This window comes from Eupeodes corollae, chromosome 2 (assembly GCF_945859685.1).
Source record: "Eupeodes corollae chromosome 2, idEupCoro1.1, whole genome shotgun sequence".
Lineage (NCBI taxonomy): Eukaryota > Metazoa > Arthropoda > Insecta > Diptera > Syrphidae > Eupeodes > Eupeodes corollae.
In genome coordinates, this window is record NC_079148.1 from 8,753,709 (window position 1) to 8,773,025 (window position 19,317).

Consider the following 19,317-nt stretch of genomic DNA (forward strand, 5'->3'; position numbering starts at 1 on the left):
TCCGCTAACCATTCAAAACGTCGTAGATACGTTGAATGTGTGCTTGATGGCTGAATCACAAACACGTTTCAGTTTTGGCGTCGTCTGCTTTACGGTGGGCCTGCTTCGAGGTTTCTTTGAATTACATTTCTATTATTTCATCCCTCCAAAGAGCAAATATTTTATTGTTGACATTTTTTTACAGTCGTTTAGCTGTCAGACAAAGCAAATGTCCAGATAATTCAACTAGAGCTTCCGGTTGGAGTCATATTACGTTACATTACGTTCTTTTCCTTACGATTGTCAAACGAAACGTGAGGTCGAAGCTCCATTCTGATAGCATGCATTGAATTTCTATGGCTGAACTCCTAAAAGTCAGGTGAAACTGAAGCTGAAGCGCCGAAACATATATAAACAAAACTCAAATAAACAAAATTGTCGTATTTGGGGTTCTAACAATCCTCAAGTAAATGAAGAGGGGCCATTACATCCACAAAAAGTCATCGTTTGGTGCGTTATTTGGTCCGGAGGTGTGATTAGACCTTAATTCTTTTAAAACGATACTGTCACCGTCAATTCATAGGGTTCATATGATAACCCACTTGTATTTGGCTGTCACTGTCACATGCCATAGTGATCTAGTAAAGGGTGATTTTTTTGAGGTTAGGATTTTCATGCATTAGTATTTGACAGATCATGCGGGATTTCAGACATGGTGTCAAAGAGAAAGATGCTCAGTATGCTTTGACATTTCATTATGAATAGACTTACTAACGAGCAACGCTTGCAAATCATTGAATTTTATTACCAAAATCAGTGTTCGGTTCGAAATGTGTTTCGCGCTTTACGTCCGATTTATGGTCTACATAATCGACCAAGTGAGCAAACAATTAATGCGATTGTGACCAAGTTCCGCACTCAGTTTACTTTATTGGACATTAAACCAACCACACGAATGCGTACAGTGCGTACAGAAGAGAATATTGCGTCTGTTTCTGAGAGTGTTGCTGAAGACCGTAAAATGTCGATTCGTCGCCGTTCGCAGCAATTGGGTTTGTGTTATTCGACCACATGGAAGATTTTACGCAAAGATCTTGGTGTAAAACCGTATAAAATACAGCTCGTGCAAGAACTGAAGCCGAACGATCTGCCACAACTTCGAATTTTCAGTGAATGGGCCCTAGAAAAGTTGGCAGAAAATCCGCTTTTTTATCGACAAATTTTGTTCAGCGATGATGCTCATTTCTGGTTGAATGGCTGCGTAAATAAGCAAAATTGCCGCATTTGTAGTGAAGAGCAACCAGAAGCCGTTCAAGAACTGCCCATGCATCCCGAAAAATGCACTGTTTGGTGTGGTTTGTACGCTGGTGGAATCATTGGACCGTATTTTTTCAAAGATGCTGTTCGACGCAACGTTACGGTGAATGGCGATCGCTATCGTTCAATGCTAACAAACTTTTTGTTGCCAAAAATAGAAGAACTGAACTTGGTTGACATGTGGTTTCAACAAGATGGCGCTACATGCCACACAGCTCGCGATTCTATGGCCATTTTGAGGGAAAACTTCGGAGAACAATTCATCTCAAGGAATGGACCAGTAAGTTGGCCACCAAGATCATGCGATTTGACGCCTTTAGACTATTTTTTGTGGGGCTACGTCAAGTCTAAAGTCTACACAAATAAGCCAGCAACTATTCCAGCTTTGGAAGACAACATTTCCGAAGAAATTCGGGCTATTCCGGCCGAAATGCTCGAAAAAGTTACCCAAAATTGGACTTTCCGAATGGACCACCTAAGACGCAGCCGCGGTCAACATTTAAATGAAATTATCTTCAAAAAGTAAATGTCATGGACCAATCTAACGTTTCAAATAAAGAATCGATGAGATTTTGCAAATTTTATGCGTTTTTTTTTTTTAAGTTCTCAAGCTCTTAAAAAATCACCATTTATTTCACACATAATTTCAACGTTCAAACTTTTTATAAAAAGACATGCAAATTTCCGTTGAAGATCCATATCCAAGGAGCATGGCTGTGAATGTTAAAACGAATATGAAAATATTAGAAAAATGAGTAGATTAGAAGTTTTAGACAGAAGATCATTAATAAAAACAACAGAGAGTTTCGGTGATAGAACCGAGTCTTGGGGCACACCAGCATTTATTTTGTTTCTCTCAGACTTAAACCCATCCAAGGGATACCCTTAATTAAACTATATACATATCTATTTAAGTTTTTAATTTATAAGTTGGACAACACAATAACTGGCTTTGTTTACCGCTTAGTGACATTTGAGTGTCTTAAACACAAATTGAAGTTTAAACCAAGATTTAATTGGAATTATTAAAAGCTATTTGCTTATTTTGTGATAATTCTTTTTCTGGAAACTTATATTTAAAATTACACTGTACAATTCTTAAAAACGAAGCCTGCTAGAAATTGATATTTTAGATATAATATTTTATATGTAACTATTTTGAATTCATTTGGTTTTTAATTTAATTTGAAATGCGACTTTGATTTCCTTTTTAAACATACATATTCAAATATCGAATTATTCATTGTATTGTTTACTTATCGGGTGATGTATTGTGAATACATTAATACATGAATAAAAGTCGAAGAATATAATTCCTATTAGAATAAAGATAATTGTATAATTACCATGTCGCACATATTTGTTCTTAACGAGATAATACTAATTCTTATTGCGGATATCAATTTTGACAAGCTTTGCATTCGTAAAAAATTTCGAACTCGAAATCTTAATCAAACATGATATTACGATGGTAGAGAAGTCAAAAAAATGGGTCCCGCGATTCCGTCCGGTCTGTTTTGTTTGTCTATCCACGCTCCTACAGCCTAAATCATTGGGTCGATTGAGTTCAAACTTGAAAGTTAAGGTTTTGAGCAGATTTGCGTTAAGAATTTTTTTAAGATCAAAACTAACAATTTTTGGTCAAAAAACGAAATTTCTAATTTTCTCAAAAACAATCCACGAATAGTAATTTCTTGTACTTGTTCGTATGCTTGTTTCTTTTCAAAATTTAACGAAAAAAATAAACTGAACGTAATAACTCCATGTTTGCGCTGAAAACTTGTAGAAAAGAAGGAATGTGATTGGATTGTAGTAGGTATCTTCTACCTACTAATAACATTCTTTCATTATCGTCATAAACATGGATGAGCTCGCCAATGAACTATTCTTTATTCGGTTTAGACACCTGCCTAAATAAACAACCAATAGGCGATCGCTTTACAATTTAAACATACATGTTCTTTCTCTTTTTTATCTTCAGATAATTTACTTTCCATCCTGGTTCTTCTAATATGAAATTAAAATAAAGCTATCCAAAGGAAAAAGCTTTGAACGAACTAGTTGAATACACAAACAATTATTTTCGTTAAGTATGCTAACAAGTATTTTTCATTTCCGAAATGAAATGTCCTAGGATGAGTTGTGTCTTGGAATAAATCACGCGGTTTTGTTGACAAGTCAAATGGCATTTATATCTTTGGAGACAAACTTACAAAAATGTTTGTTTTATTTACTCCAGGCAACTTAAAGACAATATGTAAAAAAGATGTGTTATTGGCGAGTTTACTGTTCCCTTCCATTAACAGGCCAAATGCTTTTTGTTTTGTTCCTGATTGTTCCTAAATAATTATATTTTTATGCCATGGTTGATTTAAAAATGTCATTTTAAAATTATTTGTTTAGTTATTACCAACTCATCGACTGCAAATTTACGATTGAGATAGAGAAATTGACAGCTAATACGAAAATTGATGAAAATTGTTGAAAACAATACCGATTTGTTAATTCACAATAGATCACAATTAAAAAATATTCACAATAGGTTAACAATATTTGTAGTTGACAGTCATAATGACATTTAATATAATTGATGGGAAAATAGTTGTTATGAATAAATAGTTGATATACTATAGGGATATTTAATAATATTATTAATATCAAAATGTTACGTGTTTTTAGGTATATGATTTAAAAATGTCTCAAAACACAGAACAAAGCAATTCAATCGGAAGTCGTCGAAATACTGTTTTTCTCAGAATTTAGAATCAGAGATAATTTAAATGTTTTTAAAATGTTTTGCTAAAGTTAATACAAAATTGTTATGAATGTTATTCTTTAAACTATTCTGTTTTAACAATTCCGTATTTTAAAATAAAAAAAAAAAGAAAAAACTCGAAATTAATTGGTGTTTTTGAATCACAATACTAGAAAATTAAGGTAATCTGAAGTGTTAATTTTTTTTGTAAACCGAAAAAATAACCCTTAAACCAGAGTATTTCTCGTAAATCACAAGTGGACAAGATAACTAATTAGAACGTAAGTAGGTATGTAACTTTCATCATTCTTATAAGATATCATTGTGAAAATATAAACAATGCAGTTTTTCATATTTGTTAATGGAGGGATGTGAATTTTATACATTTGTAGCAGACAGACGAGCGACGATCTTCATGCTTCGAAATTGTTCTAAACATTTTATAACTTGATATCAAATGTTGACCGGGTTAAGAGATTTTTAGTTAATTTTATACTTTTTGGTACTTACGCATTTAATAAAACAATAAAAATGTGAAATTTTAAAAATTTATTTTGAAAAATTCTGACAGGAGTGAATTTAAGTGGGGAGCCTCTTTTTTGAACTACAGTAAAAAATGTTTAAGGGGGTCAAACAGAGGTTTTATTAAACTTTTTGAAAGTTGCTCAAAAACTTTAGGTTTATTTGAAAAAAGTTTTACTGGTAAATTGTACCTCATGCGATTCTATACAAAAATGATATTAATACTTTTTTTCGTAGGGTTCAAAAATATTTGTATTGAAAAAACCAAAAGGTGCATAACCGAAAAAAGTAATACTTTTGTCTGTATTTTGTTTAATAACTTTCCAAAAGTTAAATTTTGTATCTTAGGAAAAGCTTCAGAAAATATAATTGTTTACAGAACGATTTATTACGGTATATCACGTGTGTACGTCAATTAGTTCTAAAGTTTTAGCTCTTAAAAGTTAATTCTTTTCGTCAAAATTGGGGTAGAAATGTTTTTTGGGGGAGATTTTAACTATACCTTTAAATTGAACCCTATACCTTAAGTAGACATGAATTCCAAATCTTTTTACCCTCCCACACTTTTCCGTGGTTCAGTGATTTTTATTTAGAATAAAACGATAGAGGTCTCTTCAGATGTAAAGGGTGTCTTATTCTTTGTTTTTGTTTTTATTTTTAAACAGCAATGTTTTTTTTAATACGGTCCAAATTATCAGATTAAATTCTAGCATTTTTTACATTTCTAGGGTCAAAACCTTTAAAGCATATTTTTTTAATTCGATTTTTCAATTTGTACATCAGCTTTTCAAAAAGATTTCAACAAAGAGCTTTTCGTCTGGATTAGGGCTTTTGTTTGAATCTATTCCTCCTAATCTGCCAACTTGAATGAAAACGTTTTTAGACATCTTAGAAAGATGTATAAAAAGTCAACATAATTTGAACATCAAATAGAGTGGTGGTTCGAAAATTCAAATAACAGTAGCTGAGGTGCCTTTATATCCGAACTTCGACTAAAACTAATTCAAATAATTACATCAGTCAACAAAAAATAAGCTTTTCAATGGATTAAGTTGTCCTGAATTCTAATTTGACCTATAAATCTTTCTATTAGGCAAATTTTTCTTTAAAAATCCATAAAACAGCGTTTTTAAAGCTTAGTTAAAAAAGATACCTATATTGTATGATGATTATGCTAAGTACAGGGAGTGGAGAAACGACGAACTCCACGGGCTGCACATGGAGAAGATTGTTGGGTAAGGCCCTAGTTCACACAGGCCTGTAGCGCCACCTTAAGTAAGTAAGTATGCAAAGTACCAGCTTTTAAATTCTAATTACAATTTAAATCTTTTAAGCATCCCACCCAGTTTCCGGAAATTTAGATTAGTTATCATTCAGTTGAATCTTGTAAATTAGGTTTCTAAAAACCTTGAATCTCATGCTTTCATTGTCTTATGATTTGTACTAATATTGAATCTAAACTTCACATATTTTAAAAGTTACTTTCGTCCATTACTAACTTGTCACTGAGACAGCATAGTTTGAAAACTGATTTATTATTAGAAAAAAAAAATCAATTTTAAGTCGTTTTTGTGTTTGTTTATTGTCAGAAACGGTTACTGAACATAAAAAGTTTAGTCTTTTGCCAGTGGCGTAGCTAGACCTTTAGGGGCCCTGTATCCAATTTTTTTTGGGCCCCATCACCTCTTACCAAAACATACTACATAATATATAGATACATGTTTTATAAAGCTCAACAAAAAAAATTAAATAATATTTGCACTTCTTCTCAAAGTACTACTTTCCTTGCCTTTTTTTCTACAAATTTATTTATTAAATCTTCTTGAAGAAGATTTCAGTTTTTCAAGATTATCTGCTTCTACTGATAAAAGTGATAAATCTGACAACCTCTTCTGTGCCATTGAAGTTCTGAGATAATTTTTTATTATTTTCAGCTTGGAAAAAGATCTTTCAGCTGTTGCTGTGGTGACCGGAAGAGTCAAAAAGAGAAAGCATGCTGTTATTACTTCAGAAAAACTAGAAGCAAAACTATTAAATTCGATCACTAATAATTTAGCAAGTTCTTTTATGGAATGAATTTTGAGGATTTCGGATTTAAGGAATGTTTTTAGAGCAATTAGTTGATTGCAAAAATCAGCAGATATGTCTGTATTGTACTTTTCCACTAGCTTTTTTGAACCTTGATTTATCTCATCATTTGAGAACGATAAAAGCTTATCCGGTTCCAACACTTCAAACATACTACTAAGACTATGAAGGCTTTGAAATCTTTGCTGAGTTTGTCCAATCAAAATGTCCAAGCAGGAATAGTAAATATTGCCTTTGAAGTAAATTTCCGGATCAAAAATTCTATGATCTTCTGGCAACTCATCAAAAAACCGCTTCGTTATTTTCCCCCTTTTATTTTTGAAGACAGGCGTCACTCCCCAATCGTTGGCTAATTCCTTGGACTTTTTAAGTAGATCACTGAATTTCTTTTGATTTCTTTCTTTTTCTCTCAATGGTATCACTTTTGTTTTATCTTAATGTGATACCAAGCAATTCAATTATCTCATTTTGAATTGTAGGGCTTAAATAATTTATTTCACCTTTTGGTTTCAAAATGAGTTCTTTCAAAATAGGATCATAATTAGATATTAAATGAATAATGGATATAAAATTTCCAGAATCTGAATCATGTCCTCTTAAAGGTAAATTGCACGAGGCCAAAGTAATTATGACATTTATAATACGGGGCAAAACATTTCGCCAAAAAGTTATTTTACTGTTGAGTTCACTTTCTAAATAGGTGCCTTCTTGTAATCAATTTTTATAATTTAAAGCAGTGTTTGTGTGTTGCTGAGAGTTTTCATGATCAGATATATTTTTAGTTAAATTGGTTCTAACTACGACATCGTTTATCCATGCGGAAGAGTACGATTTGCTTTGACAATCTGCTAACAACCAACAGAAGTGACAGTAAGGTTTGTTCAAAATATTAGAATAGCATAACCATGGTCTAACAATTCGAATACCAGCCTTATTTGAATATGAGTAATGAAAGTTTGAAAAACATCGAGTTGCTTCCGATCATCGGAACATTTTTTTGTAATAAAACTTTATTAAATATTTAAGTGAATTTTTTTACACACGTCTTGTGCTCTATATCTTTGGGGCCCCTATATCTCGGGGGCCCTGTTACATGGATACATCTGATACAGCGGTAGCTACGCCACTGTCTTTTGCCTTCAATATTATGTTGAAAACGTGAAGACTTATATCTTATAATGATTTTTCAAAAATGTATGGAATTTTAAAACTATTTTAATAAAAAACCATCCCATATTTTATTGACAAAAAAAAATAGTTAATAAATTTACCCAGCCCTAAAAATGTAATAAGATATTATTTTTTCAAATTAATAATTAATTTGACATATGCTTTATATCCAAAACTACACATAGAAACGAAATAATAAACAAACAGTTGAGCACCAAAATTTATTTTATGTTTAAGACGTGTTTAATGTTTTTGAAATTCCACACTGGTTGGCTCTCAAAAAAACACCCTTTATGATTCTTTTTTTTTCAAGCATTGTCATTTAAAATTAGTCATGTCAATAATTGTGTTAATAATTATAGTAAGCAGTAGTGATTGAAGTGGGGAATACAATTTATGAATGACTTTCAATATCTTTACATCAAACTGAACTGAAATTATTGCAAGTCATTTAGATACTGATGTAAACAAAAATTGCAACAGCTTTAGCATCCCTGCTTATTAGAAGTCGGTCGCTGGAAAAAAAGAATATAAATAAATATCAATTTTCAATTTGCTGAACTCATTCAAAAGTTATGATAGTTGTGAAAGTTTTCGATCAAAGTGAATTTAAAAATGGAAACAGATAAAAAAGAGGCAACTCCTCTAATTGGTAAGAGCTTCACTAACTTGAAGAGACGCTTGTTTCTTATGAATCATTACAGAAAACTCTTTACAAGTTTTTATTTTTACTATATTTGAAAAGGTGTATAGAAATGTTTACGTAATTATCACTTCCATATGAGAAAGTGGAAATCCAAAATACTAACTGTACAAGTGTATCTAGAGACAAAAAGTGGGTAAATATTTGGTGAAAAGATTACAGTAGATTATTATAAAAACGTGAGAAGTTCGAATATATCGTGATTTTTAAGTCAAATTGTCTGTGAAAATTTGTCATCTTAAAGTTCTTATTAAACTGGATTTTTCGTTATATCTCAGTTACCGGAAAATAGTGCGGTTTTTAACTTCATAAACTTTTAAATGAGTTTAATTTTGTTGTTAAGGAAGTAAGTACATATTTATTGTAGTTAAAATTAATATTTGTTTGTTAAGAAAGTTGTTCAAATGGTAGACATGTGCTTCCAAAGCGACACAAGCGTCCACAGGTTTTTCCTTAAAATCCACCTCTGTCTACCAACTCCTTCTCTCACCTCAACGCCGTGAACATCAGGCGCGTAGTACCTCAACTGGAGATTGGGTTTTAAGCCCAGTGGAAAACTGTGGAGGAAAGCAAACGAAAAAAAGGGGGAGAAGTGTTTCCACTAAGGCACCTCTTGTTATCTAGACGGTAGCGGAGGAATTCCTAAAATGGAATAAACGGTGGCGTCTACAGTTCCAGTAAGGTTGAACTTCTTAATGAACACCTAATTGGGCTTCTACGACATGTTCGGAGCCCAAGACTGTAAGAAGCGGTTTATCCCACTCTCCACCCTTGGAGTTACTAAGGATCTGGCCATCCAGGTTGGGGCTTCTTTCTGACCACGTTAAAATATAATAGTTGCTAAGCACCAACAGTCCTAGTCAATTTCAAGCAAAAACACATTTAAATTATAAGAAACCAATTGACACTTATGTTAGGATAATAAAATTTGCATTTTGTACTCTTAAACAAGACAATTTTGTAAAAACAATTTGGTAGTAACGAATTGCAGTTTGGTTGCTACGAACTGTCAAACTCTATTCGCGTTCCACAAACCATCCACACTACAACGAATAAATTGTTCGCGCTCAACTTAACCTCAAAATTATACCACTCTTGTATTGTTTTTTTTAGTGGTACCCGTGGCATGATGGTTAGTGCGTTGGACTAGTCGTTCTTTGACTTCCAAACAGTGAAGAAGTGCCAGTGATTATATTTATTTCAAAGTTAAATAAGTTCAATAGTTTTATTAAAACTAAAGTTGGCTGGTTGCCACTGTATTATATAACAAATCGGTAGCCTAGTGGAAGTGGCGTCCGCAGTCAGTCGTTCTTTGGCTTTCAAAGTGAAAACAAGTGTTAGTTAATTTTTAATTTCATTTAAAAAGAAAGTGCATTTGTAGTGTTTGGCAATTAAGTAGACAGTTTGCCACTGTTTAAAACAACAAATCGAGAGCCTAGTGGAGCTGGCGTCCGAAAAGAGCTCCAAGGGTCGTGGGTTCGAATCCCGTGCGGAGTGCACTAAAAATCTGGAAGCTTTTTTTCACAATCGTGAAATCGTAGATTTTATAGATTGGGAAAAAAAGCAAATGGAGAAGGAGAGGAAAGCAGGGGTATCGAAAGATACCTCTGCCAATTCATCAGGTGATGCCAATGTGCCATCAGCGGTACACAAATTCACCGCAACATCATCAGGCCACCAGTCTGATAGTCCATCAACAACAAAAAATGTTAAAAGAAAACTTAAGCCTAACCTTGTAGAAAGGAACAATGCTGCTAAGCGCGGAGCGATGCGACAAGGAGTGCAGCAAAAAAAACAAGCGATGACGTCACAAAGCGAGTCATCAGACGGTGACATTGACTACGTCTCCGAAGATGGAGAGGGGCACTATAGGTCACCTAAAAATAAAAATAGGTTTTCAAGCCTAGCGCCACCAGAACAGCCTAAGGAAAGGGAGATGGAGGTTCCTGATGCCCCCAACGACAACGAAGCCGATGAAGCGGAGCTGGCACAAGTGCTGCAGGCAAAAAAGCAGCAAATAGATGCCTATGAGGACCAGCTTAAAAAACTGAAGGAGGAGATGGAGCCCCTTCTCAGTGCACTGAAAGCTAAAATTGAAGCGCGCCGACAAAAAGAGGCAGCTGAGAAGGAGGAACAAGAAACACAACGGCTGCAACAACAACAACAGCAGCAACAGGCGAAACAAAAAAAGCCAGAAACAAGGCAACAAAAACAACAACCACAGCAGCAACAACCAAAGCCCGCTACCAAAATCACTGGAGCGGAGCAAAAACTGAAGACTTTACCAGCAGTGACAGGCCCAATGCTTGAGGGCCCATCCACCTCGAGTAAGGCCAAGCAGCAGCAACAACAAGAGCTACAAGCAAGGCAGCAGCAGCAGCAAAAACAGCAACAGAAGCCGCAGAAGCAGCAGCAACAGCAGCAGCAACACCAGAAACAACCACAGGCTGGAAAAGAAAAAATACCACCTATTAGGACCCATAAAGTTGACATACAGGACATTAAACAGGTATGTAAGTCGGCCACTAAGGGCAAATTTCTAATTAAAATTCTTAACGAAAAAGAAAAGAATTATTCGGTCCAGTGCTTCTCACTGGCCGAATACAAGCTAGTGAAAGAATTGTTAAAAGAGGCCACAGCTGAGTTCTTCAGCTACACGCCAAAAAGTGAAAAGTTTAAGACGGTCCTTCTGAAGGGCATAAGTTCCTGCACGGAACCGGAGGAGCTCTTAGCTGAGCTCCGCCAAAAAGCCAGTGACGACCTCGATTTTATCGGGGTCAAGCCTTTCACTACGGTGAAGTCAAGACGAGGGGGTTATAGGCTGCCAATGTTCCTCGTAACATTATCGCCCCAAAGCAGTTTGAATAGTGTCGAGAGAATCACATCTCTCGACAATCAAGCTGTACGCTGGGAGACATTAAAAAGGCACGACGACATTCTACAATGTACGAAGTGCCAGAGGTTTGGCCATGCCAATGCCAACTGCAATATGCAGTTGCGTTGTGTCAGGTGCGGAGAAACCCACAAAGAGGGAGAATGTAAGCTGGGGAATGAGCGGGTTGAGGATTTGACCCTGCTCAAGTGTGTCCTTTGTGGAAACCAAGGGCACCCCGCTAACTATAGGGGTTGCCCTAAGGTCCAACAAATGAAACACAAACAGGCCAGCCAAAAAGCCGAAAAAAGTCGAACACATAGTCGACAGGCTCCAACACAAAAATTCGTAGATCCCAAATTTTCCTACGCCCAAATGGTGTCAGGGAATGGGAATACGAGACAGGCTCCACCAACGGTTGCCCCCAAGGCCCCTGTGCCTAAGGCACCAGAGGTGCAGCCTGACATTGTAGCCTTGTTGTTGAGCATTCAAGGTCAACTAACAGGGCTGCAAAGTCAGATAAAGGAGCAAGGCAAAAGGGTAGATCATCTCTACTCTTTGTTGCCTGGCCTGGCGCAATTTAGACCATAATGGGCGCGCTGCCGGAGACGCGCCTTAAAGTCCTAGCTGTGAATGTAAATTCACTGATAAGGATTGAACGAAGAGCCAATATGTTCCAATTGTTGAAAGACTACAGTCCCGATGTGTTTATGGCTAGCGAAACTAAGCTAAACCACAAACACAAATTGACTCATAAAAATTACAATATCGTAAGAAGAGACCGGCCCGACTCCACTCAAGGGGGTGGTGTCGCTCTCTTTATACGAAAAGGCATTAATTATAAAGTCATATACAACAATGAATTGCGAAAGCTCAAGACGCTAGAAGTTTGCGTTGTATGCATCTCTCTCACTCAAGGGAAGCGGATGTATATGATTGCGGCTTATGCGGCTGGAGCTCCGCAGGTTACTTACTTTGCTTCAGAACTCGAGATTCTTTTTAGGGAACTGAAACTGAGCTTGGAAGAAAACTATTTCATCTTGGCCGGTGATTTGAACGCAAAACATGAAGATTGGGGAAATCAACATAGTAATCCCAGAGGTAATCATCTTTTTAATTTGATGAATCTTTACAGCGTTGAATATGGCGTCGACCTGCTGGCTACCGAAAAGCCATCGTATCCAAGAAGCGGCTCCTTTCTGGATCTTTTGCTGTACGACACTAGACTGACAGTAACAGACAAAGTGGGTAATCACCCTCGAAACTGCTTACAGACAGTCGAGTACGACAGTGATCACTGCGGACTGGCTGCTGTAATGCAGATTCCGAACGAACGCGTGGAGTTGGAGGAATACGTTGCAACGCACTCTTACAATTACAGTAAGATGCGTTGGCCTCGTTTCACCAACGCCTTAGCGAGAGAACTTCGTTCGAGTGACATAGCCCCACCAAACAACAGAAACCTGACAAATACAGAAATTGACCAACACCTACAACAGATGGACGAAACAATAAAACGAACGATGGAACGGACAATCCCAAAGTACAAAGAACGGGAACAAATGGACGCTTACAGAAACGCGACAATTGACGCACTACGTAGGCACAAGAGTGGCTTACTAACAAGACTCAAAAACTTGCATAGACGACTTACAGACCCACGCGACTTGGAGGTTAGGACACTGAAGTCGTCAATAAAAAATGTCAATCTGTTGATTAAGGAGAACTACAGGCTATCAATTAACAAGTACTGGGACCGCAAGATCCGGTCAGTTAATTCGAGTGACCCTAGTATGTTCCCCAAAATCAACAAGATATTCAGGAAAAAAAACGATAATGACCTTCCGTGTCTTAAACTCCAAAGAACTGAAGAGAACAGAGACGTACTCAGGACAGCGCAAATAGATCCAGAGGAAGCCATCTTTGACGATGACTTTTACATAATTGAAGATCCGAAGGAAAAAGTGGAGGCGGTGGGAGCTGCTTTCCAGCAAGTGTACAAGGTGAATGTTAGCATTCGCCCCAACCACGACCTGGAAAACAGAGCCCTACTTAATCACTTTTACCTTCGAAATGATATGACACAATGGCGATCTGAGAACCGCGGTTTCATGCGGTTCAATGACGATTCCTTGGCAAATGCCATAATCGCCGAGCAAACGGGACCTTGTTAGTGACGAAGGTTGAGCTTCAGCTCATCTTCAATTCAATAAAAAATAAAAAGTCAGCAGGTGTCGATGGTATATCCAACGTTGTACTAAGACATTTACCGACGGAAGCAATTGACATTTACACCACACTCTTCAACAATGCACTGAATAATGCATATTATCCAGTGCATTGGAAGACTGCTGTGGTTCATCCTCTCCCGAAAAAGGGAAAGGACAACTCCAACCCGTCAAATCTTCGGTCGATTAGTCTTCTTCCGAGCATCAGCAAAGTTTTCGAAAAAATCATTAATAGGGCTCTGACTAAGTGGGCTGCGGACAACAAAATAATTCCGGATAAACAGTTCGGGTTCAAGGCGGGTCATGACACAATTCATGCTGCGTCTAAACTCGTTTCGGATATCCAATGGAATAAATCAAAACAACAATGCACAGGTGCTGTCCTGGTTGATTTGGAAAAGGCCTTTGACACCGTATGGTTAGAGGGTCTTTACCTAAAATTGAGCAGGTTTGGCATTAGCAAGCCATTGTTGTATATACTTTATGATATGCTTAACGGTAGAAAGTTTGTTGTCAAAAGTGGCAATGTAACTTCTACCACAACGTTCTCAATTAAAAATGGTCTTCAACAGGGAGCGGTGAATTCGCCGATTCTCTTCAACATTTACACCAGCGATCTGATAGGTAGTCTTACAAAGGCAATTGCGTACGCCGACGATCTAATTGCGTACAGAACGGCCCGAAAGGTTGAGGTTATTAGAATTCTCTTGCAGCGTGATTTCGACAAGATTCAGCGATATTGCGACGACTGGAAACTGAAAATAAATGTCCAGAAGTCAGAGACAATTCTGTTCCGGACTCCGTTGGCTAGGGCCACGAGGGATACGTGTAAGAATTGGCGCAAGATGGTCATCGTTGATCTTCACGGGCAGCCATTGGCGAGCAAAAGTGTAGTGAAGTACCTCGGTATCTGGTTAGATCAGTATTTATATTTCGACAGACATATAAATGCTACTCTGACCAGGGCTAGAGGAGCCTTCGCTCTGACGAAACGGCTGTTTTTTAGCAGTCGGCTTGACCCCAGAGTGAAGGTAATTTGCTACATGGCCCTCATACGGCCAATGATCGTTTATGGTTGTCCTGTGTGGTTCAACGTTGCCCCTTCTCAGATGGAGAAGTTTCGGGTGTTCGAGCGGCAGTGTTTACGACGCTGTACCGGCTTATATCGAACAGCCGAATCTTCTTATGTGCATTATTATTCCAACGAGGTCCTGTACAACGGGGCTCGAATCAACAGAATTGACAATTTCGTGATAAAACTCGTTCGAGGTCACATTGCAAGAGCTATGTCTTCGACCAACAATTTAATTTTCGGGGCGTTCTATCCGAACGACGAGTATTTTGAGAGTGCACGCTTGAGCGGCTTCATTCCCCCAGAGGCATTCCTCTTTTTAGATAGATGCGGTCTGATACAGGATAGATTGGCAGTTCCGTTAATCTACCACGTCAGACGAAGAACCGTGGATAGGCGACTCCTGTACAATCGGGACGTCATGGCACAAGGCGGAGCAGAGCTCCTTCGGTTCAGTAGGGCTGTGTCCGAACGGGACCGAACTGATAGGGTGAAGCAGGAGAACCAGTTTTGGTGGCTTCAATCGGCACTTGATATTGGGTAGTCGGGATGGGGTTTTAAGCCTTGGCCGGCTTACATACTTGTTTTATAGTTTTAGGGTTTAGTTTTAAGTAGAATAGGCATGGTGGCACGAAAAAAAAAAAAAATTAAAAAAAAAAAAACAAAAAAACAAAAAATAAAAAAAAAAAAAGAAAAAACATTACAAAACATTAAAAAAAAAATAAATAAAAATAAAAAAAAAAAAAAAAAAGACAACGAAATATGAAAAACAAAAATGTTAGATAGTTAGATTTGCTGCTGTGGTTGTTCTAGTTTTAAGTAGTTTATAGGTAGAATAGGTAGTTTAAGTTAGTTTTAAGTTTTATTTAAGGACCTTATTTTAAGTAGTTTGTAAGTAAAAATAAATAAAAAAGGTTATTGACATTAGTTTTTTTAAAATTTTCTAATAAAAACAAAACAAATAAAATTTAAATTGAAGTAAAATAGATCTTAAGGCCGAAAGGCATTAGTAATTAGTGTTATAGTTTAGCTTAGAGTGTCCGTATGGGACCATTAAGTTAGTTGTAAGTTATGGATAATTAGGCTAGTTTTATGAATTTTTGTCTAGCTTTAAGATAGGTTAAGGATTGAATAAATAAAAATGAATTTGGAAAAAAAAAAAAAAAAAAGTGCGTTGGACTGTCATTCTAGAGGTCTTGGGTTCGATCCCTGCCTATGCCATCTAAAGTCTTTTCACGGGTACTGCCTCTTGCGAGGAATTGACAAATTCTCCAAGAGTAACTATTGTCATGAAAAAGTGCTTTCTTATAATTGGCCGTTCGGAGTCGGCATATAAACTGTAGGTCCCCTCCATTCCTGACAACATTACTCGCACACAGGAATGGTTGAGAGTTGTAAGTCACTAGGCCTTGGTTCTCAACGGACTGTCGCGCCACCCAATTTATTTTTTTATTATGTATTGTTTTTTTGGATAGGGTAGTTATAATTTATAAATTGACAATGCGCCGCTGTCTGCGAATAGAAATAAAACTCATGTGAAAGAAAAGTCAAAATATGCGAAAATCCACTGTGTCTTTGGTATTAATATTAAGACATACATTTATTTTATTATACACTTTATTTAATTTCCAAAAGCTTAACTTTATTTTATAATACTGAGTCGTCTGTCTCTCAATCAAGTCACAGGAAAAGTGAAAGAAAGAAGGAAAAACTATGGCGGGCAGCGATGAGTTTTGGTACACTTCGAATCAAAGAATTTTATTTGGTGTTTTGTACAGTTAGAAATAAAAATATCATTTCAGAAATAAGTTATTAAACTAACCTTAGTGGGTTTACACTATGGATATTGATAATGTAAACGCTACATCCACAGTTCGCAGTTCGTTGCTCATGTGCAAGATGCTTTAGGTGCCTTAATCAATAATTCGCCAACATTAAATTAATATGCGACATGTCCCAACAAAGTAGAAAGATAAAGACGAGGGCTCTGAAATAAATAATTGATTATCTTAAAATGTTTATTAGTTGTGAGACCCCAGGTGTATTCCCCTTTTGACTTAGCCGTTGCTTCTGCATGCTTAAGCAGGACGTGGATGATGAGGATCTTACATCTGATATCTTGGTTATCTCGTGAGAAAAGTTTACTAATCAATTGCTTTCTAATCTCGAAAAAATATCAGTTAGCAATTTTAACTCCATGTTGCATTTCAGCACTTGTGTTGTATTCTTCATTCTTAACGAAGCCCAGGTAGATAAACAAATTCCTTTACTACCTCAAAGTTACGACTGTCGATCTTGGCATTTTGACCCAGACATCGTTGTTGTAGATCCTTTCCTAATGACAGCAGGTGCTTTGTTTTGCTCTCATCAACCGCTAAACTCATTTTTACAGCCTCTGTTTCAAAACTTACAAAAGCCCCATTGACATCACGGTAAGTTCTTCCAATCATTGTAATGTAATCAGAATATGCTGGAAATTGGACAGTTTTTTGAGAGATAGTGCCTACCACTATAAGGAAGATAGAACTACTCAACCAAGGCGACGCAGATGAACAAATCCGCCTACCCGACCTCGACGAAGTGAAGATAGCTATATCTAAACTGAAGTCAAACAAAGCTGCAGGAGCTGACAACATCGATGCCCAAGTATTCAAAACAGCAGGCGATGACTTGGTACGGAGCATGCACCAAATCATATGCAAAACATGGTTGGAAGAAAGCATGCCCGATGAGTTTAATCTCAGCATAGTATGCCCGATACATATAAGAAAGGAGATCCTCTAAATTGCGCCAACTACAGAGGCATTAGTCTTCTTAAAATTGCATATAACATCGTCTCTGCCGTATTATGTGAACGTCTTAAGCCGTTTGTCAACAACCTGATTGGTCCTTATCAGTGTGGCTTCAGACCAGGAAAGTCCACTATCGACCAAATATTCACACTACGGCAGATCTAGGAAAAAATCCAGGAGCTTCAAATCGATACCCACCATCTCTTTATCGATTTTAAAGCCGCGTATCCCTTTGTGCAGAATGACGATGGAGAATGCACGCTGCTCTATCAGGGTCGAAAAAGATCTTACCGATGCATTTGATGTCAAAAAAGGGTTTAGATAAGGCGATGCACTGTCATGCGACTTCTTCAACATCGTTCTGGAAAGAATTGTGCAAAACTCAACCGTCAACACTAGAAGTACAATCTTCCAAAGGTCCATCCAATAACTCGGATACACAGATGATATTGACATAATTGGAAGATCAAAGCGTGATATCAGTGGAGAGTTTTTGAGCATTGCGACGGAAGCGAAGAAGATAGGTTTAGTGGTAAATGAGGGCAAGATCAAGTTTATGCTGTCATCAAAAAGGACATTGAACAACGACGTCTTGGACAAAACGTCACCATGAACAACTATGACTTCGAGGTAGGACTTTGTCTACACCAGTGTTGAAATCAAACGAAGAAAAACTCTTGCAAATCGCTGCTTCTTTGGACTTAGAAGGCAATGGAAAAGTTAAGTCCTCTCTCGAGCATATAAAATCACCATCTATAAGACACTCGAAAACGCATTTTAATTGGATTTTGAAAGATTAACGAGTTGATTTTGATTTTTGAAAAAATAAAATTGATTTAGGGTTATACATTTACACTCTATGAAGATAATATAAAATAGAAATATGTCACATTAAAGTGACAACAATCTTGCGATCAATTTAATTCCAACCAACCACTTTGAATCGGTGACTTTTGTTTCGTTAATTTGACACTCAATTGACAGCTGATTTGTTGATTTGTAAGACAAATAGTAAGTTCGTCAAGTGTCATAAACTTCAAGCTCGGAACTTTACTTCATTAACCTCTACTTTCAGTTGATCGTGCAAAAACTACCAAAAACAATACTGTCTTCAGTACACTCCTAAGACAAGTTACAAGTCCATCACGATTTGTATTTTGTAATGTTAACATACATAATGTAAAGTATTTTTTTTCCAGTTTTCAATGAACCTTTTATAAACAGAACATTAAATGGAATTATTCAGCTTTCAGTTAAATGAAAAAAATATGATCAAGTGTCATTTTGACATAAGAAGACTTTTTTTGAACAACTTTCCAGTCAAGTTTCCAATGAAGTTGCCCTAATTGGTGGGCAATTTTTTGACAGTTGGCCAATCACATTTTAGAAACTTGGCATATTTTATGACTGTTTGATTTGAATAAATAATTAAATATTTTCTCATTATATAGCGTAGCAGACTTTGCCTGAAATTGAAGCCAATGGAAATACACAGTTCAATACTATTTGCACTTTTGAAGTAGTTTCGGATGACACAGTGAAGTCGGTCGATAAAATAAAATTATACTCGTGTGATTGGTAAATTCAATCAGCAATGAACCTGTCTCAAATCAAACAACAATTATTTGAAATTACTTTGAACTTATTTGAAGTGATAAATAATAATTATTTTTTTATGAATCATCAGAAAAATCACAGAGTGAAAAATTTTATAACAAAATATCCCTCTTAAAAAATAAATGTCACTTTTATCACCGAGTTAAATTGAAGTAAATATTTCTATAGATTATATTTTAATAACTCCTATCACCTTAACATA

At 36.4% G+C, this 19,317-nt stretch overlaps 1 protein-coding gene across 1 annotated transcript in view; it reads left to right on the top strand.

Annotated features, from left to right (window-relative positions):
• The first annotated feature begins 8,330 nt into the window (after window positions 1-8,330).
• Window positions 8,331-19,317, top strand: part of LOC129948570 (peptide transporter family 1) — a 36,331-nt gene continuing 25,344 nt past the window's right edge. The window contains exon 1 of the mRNA XM_056059675.1: window positions 8,331-8,483. Coding sequence (XP_055915650.1) covers window positions 8,447-8,483 — 37 coding nt within the window. The 5' untranslated portion in view covers window positions 8,331-8,446. The remainder of the gene's footprint in view (window positions 8,484-19,317) is intronic.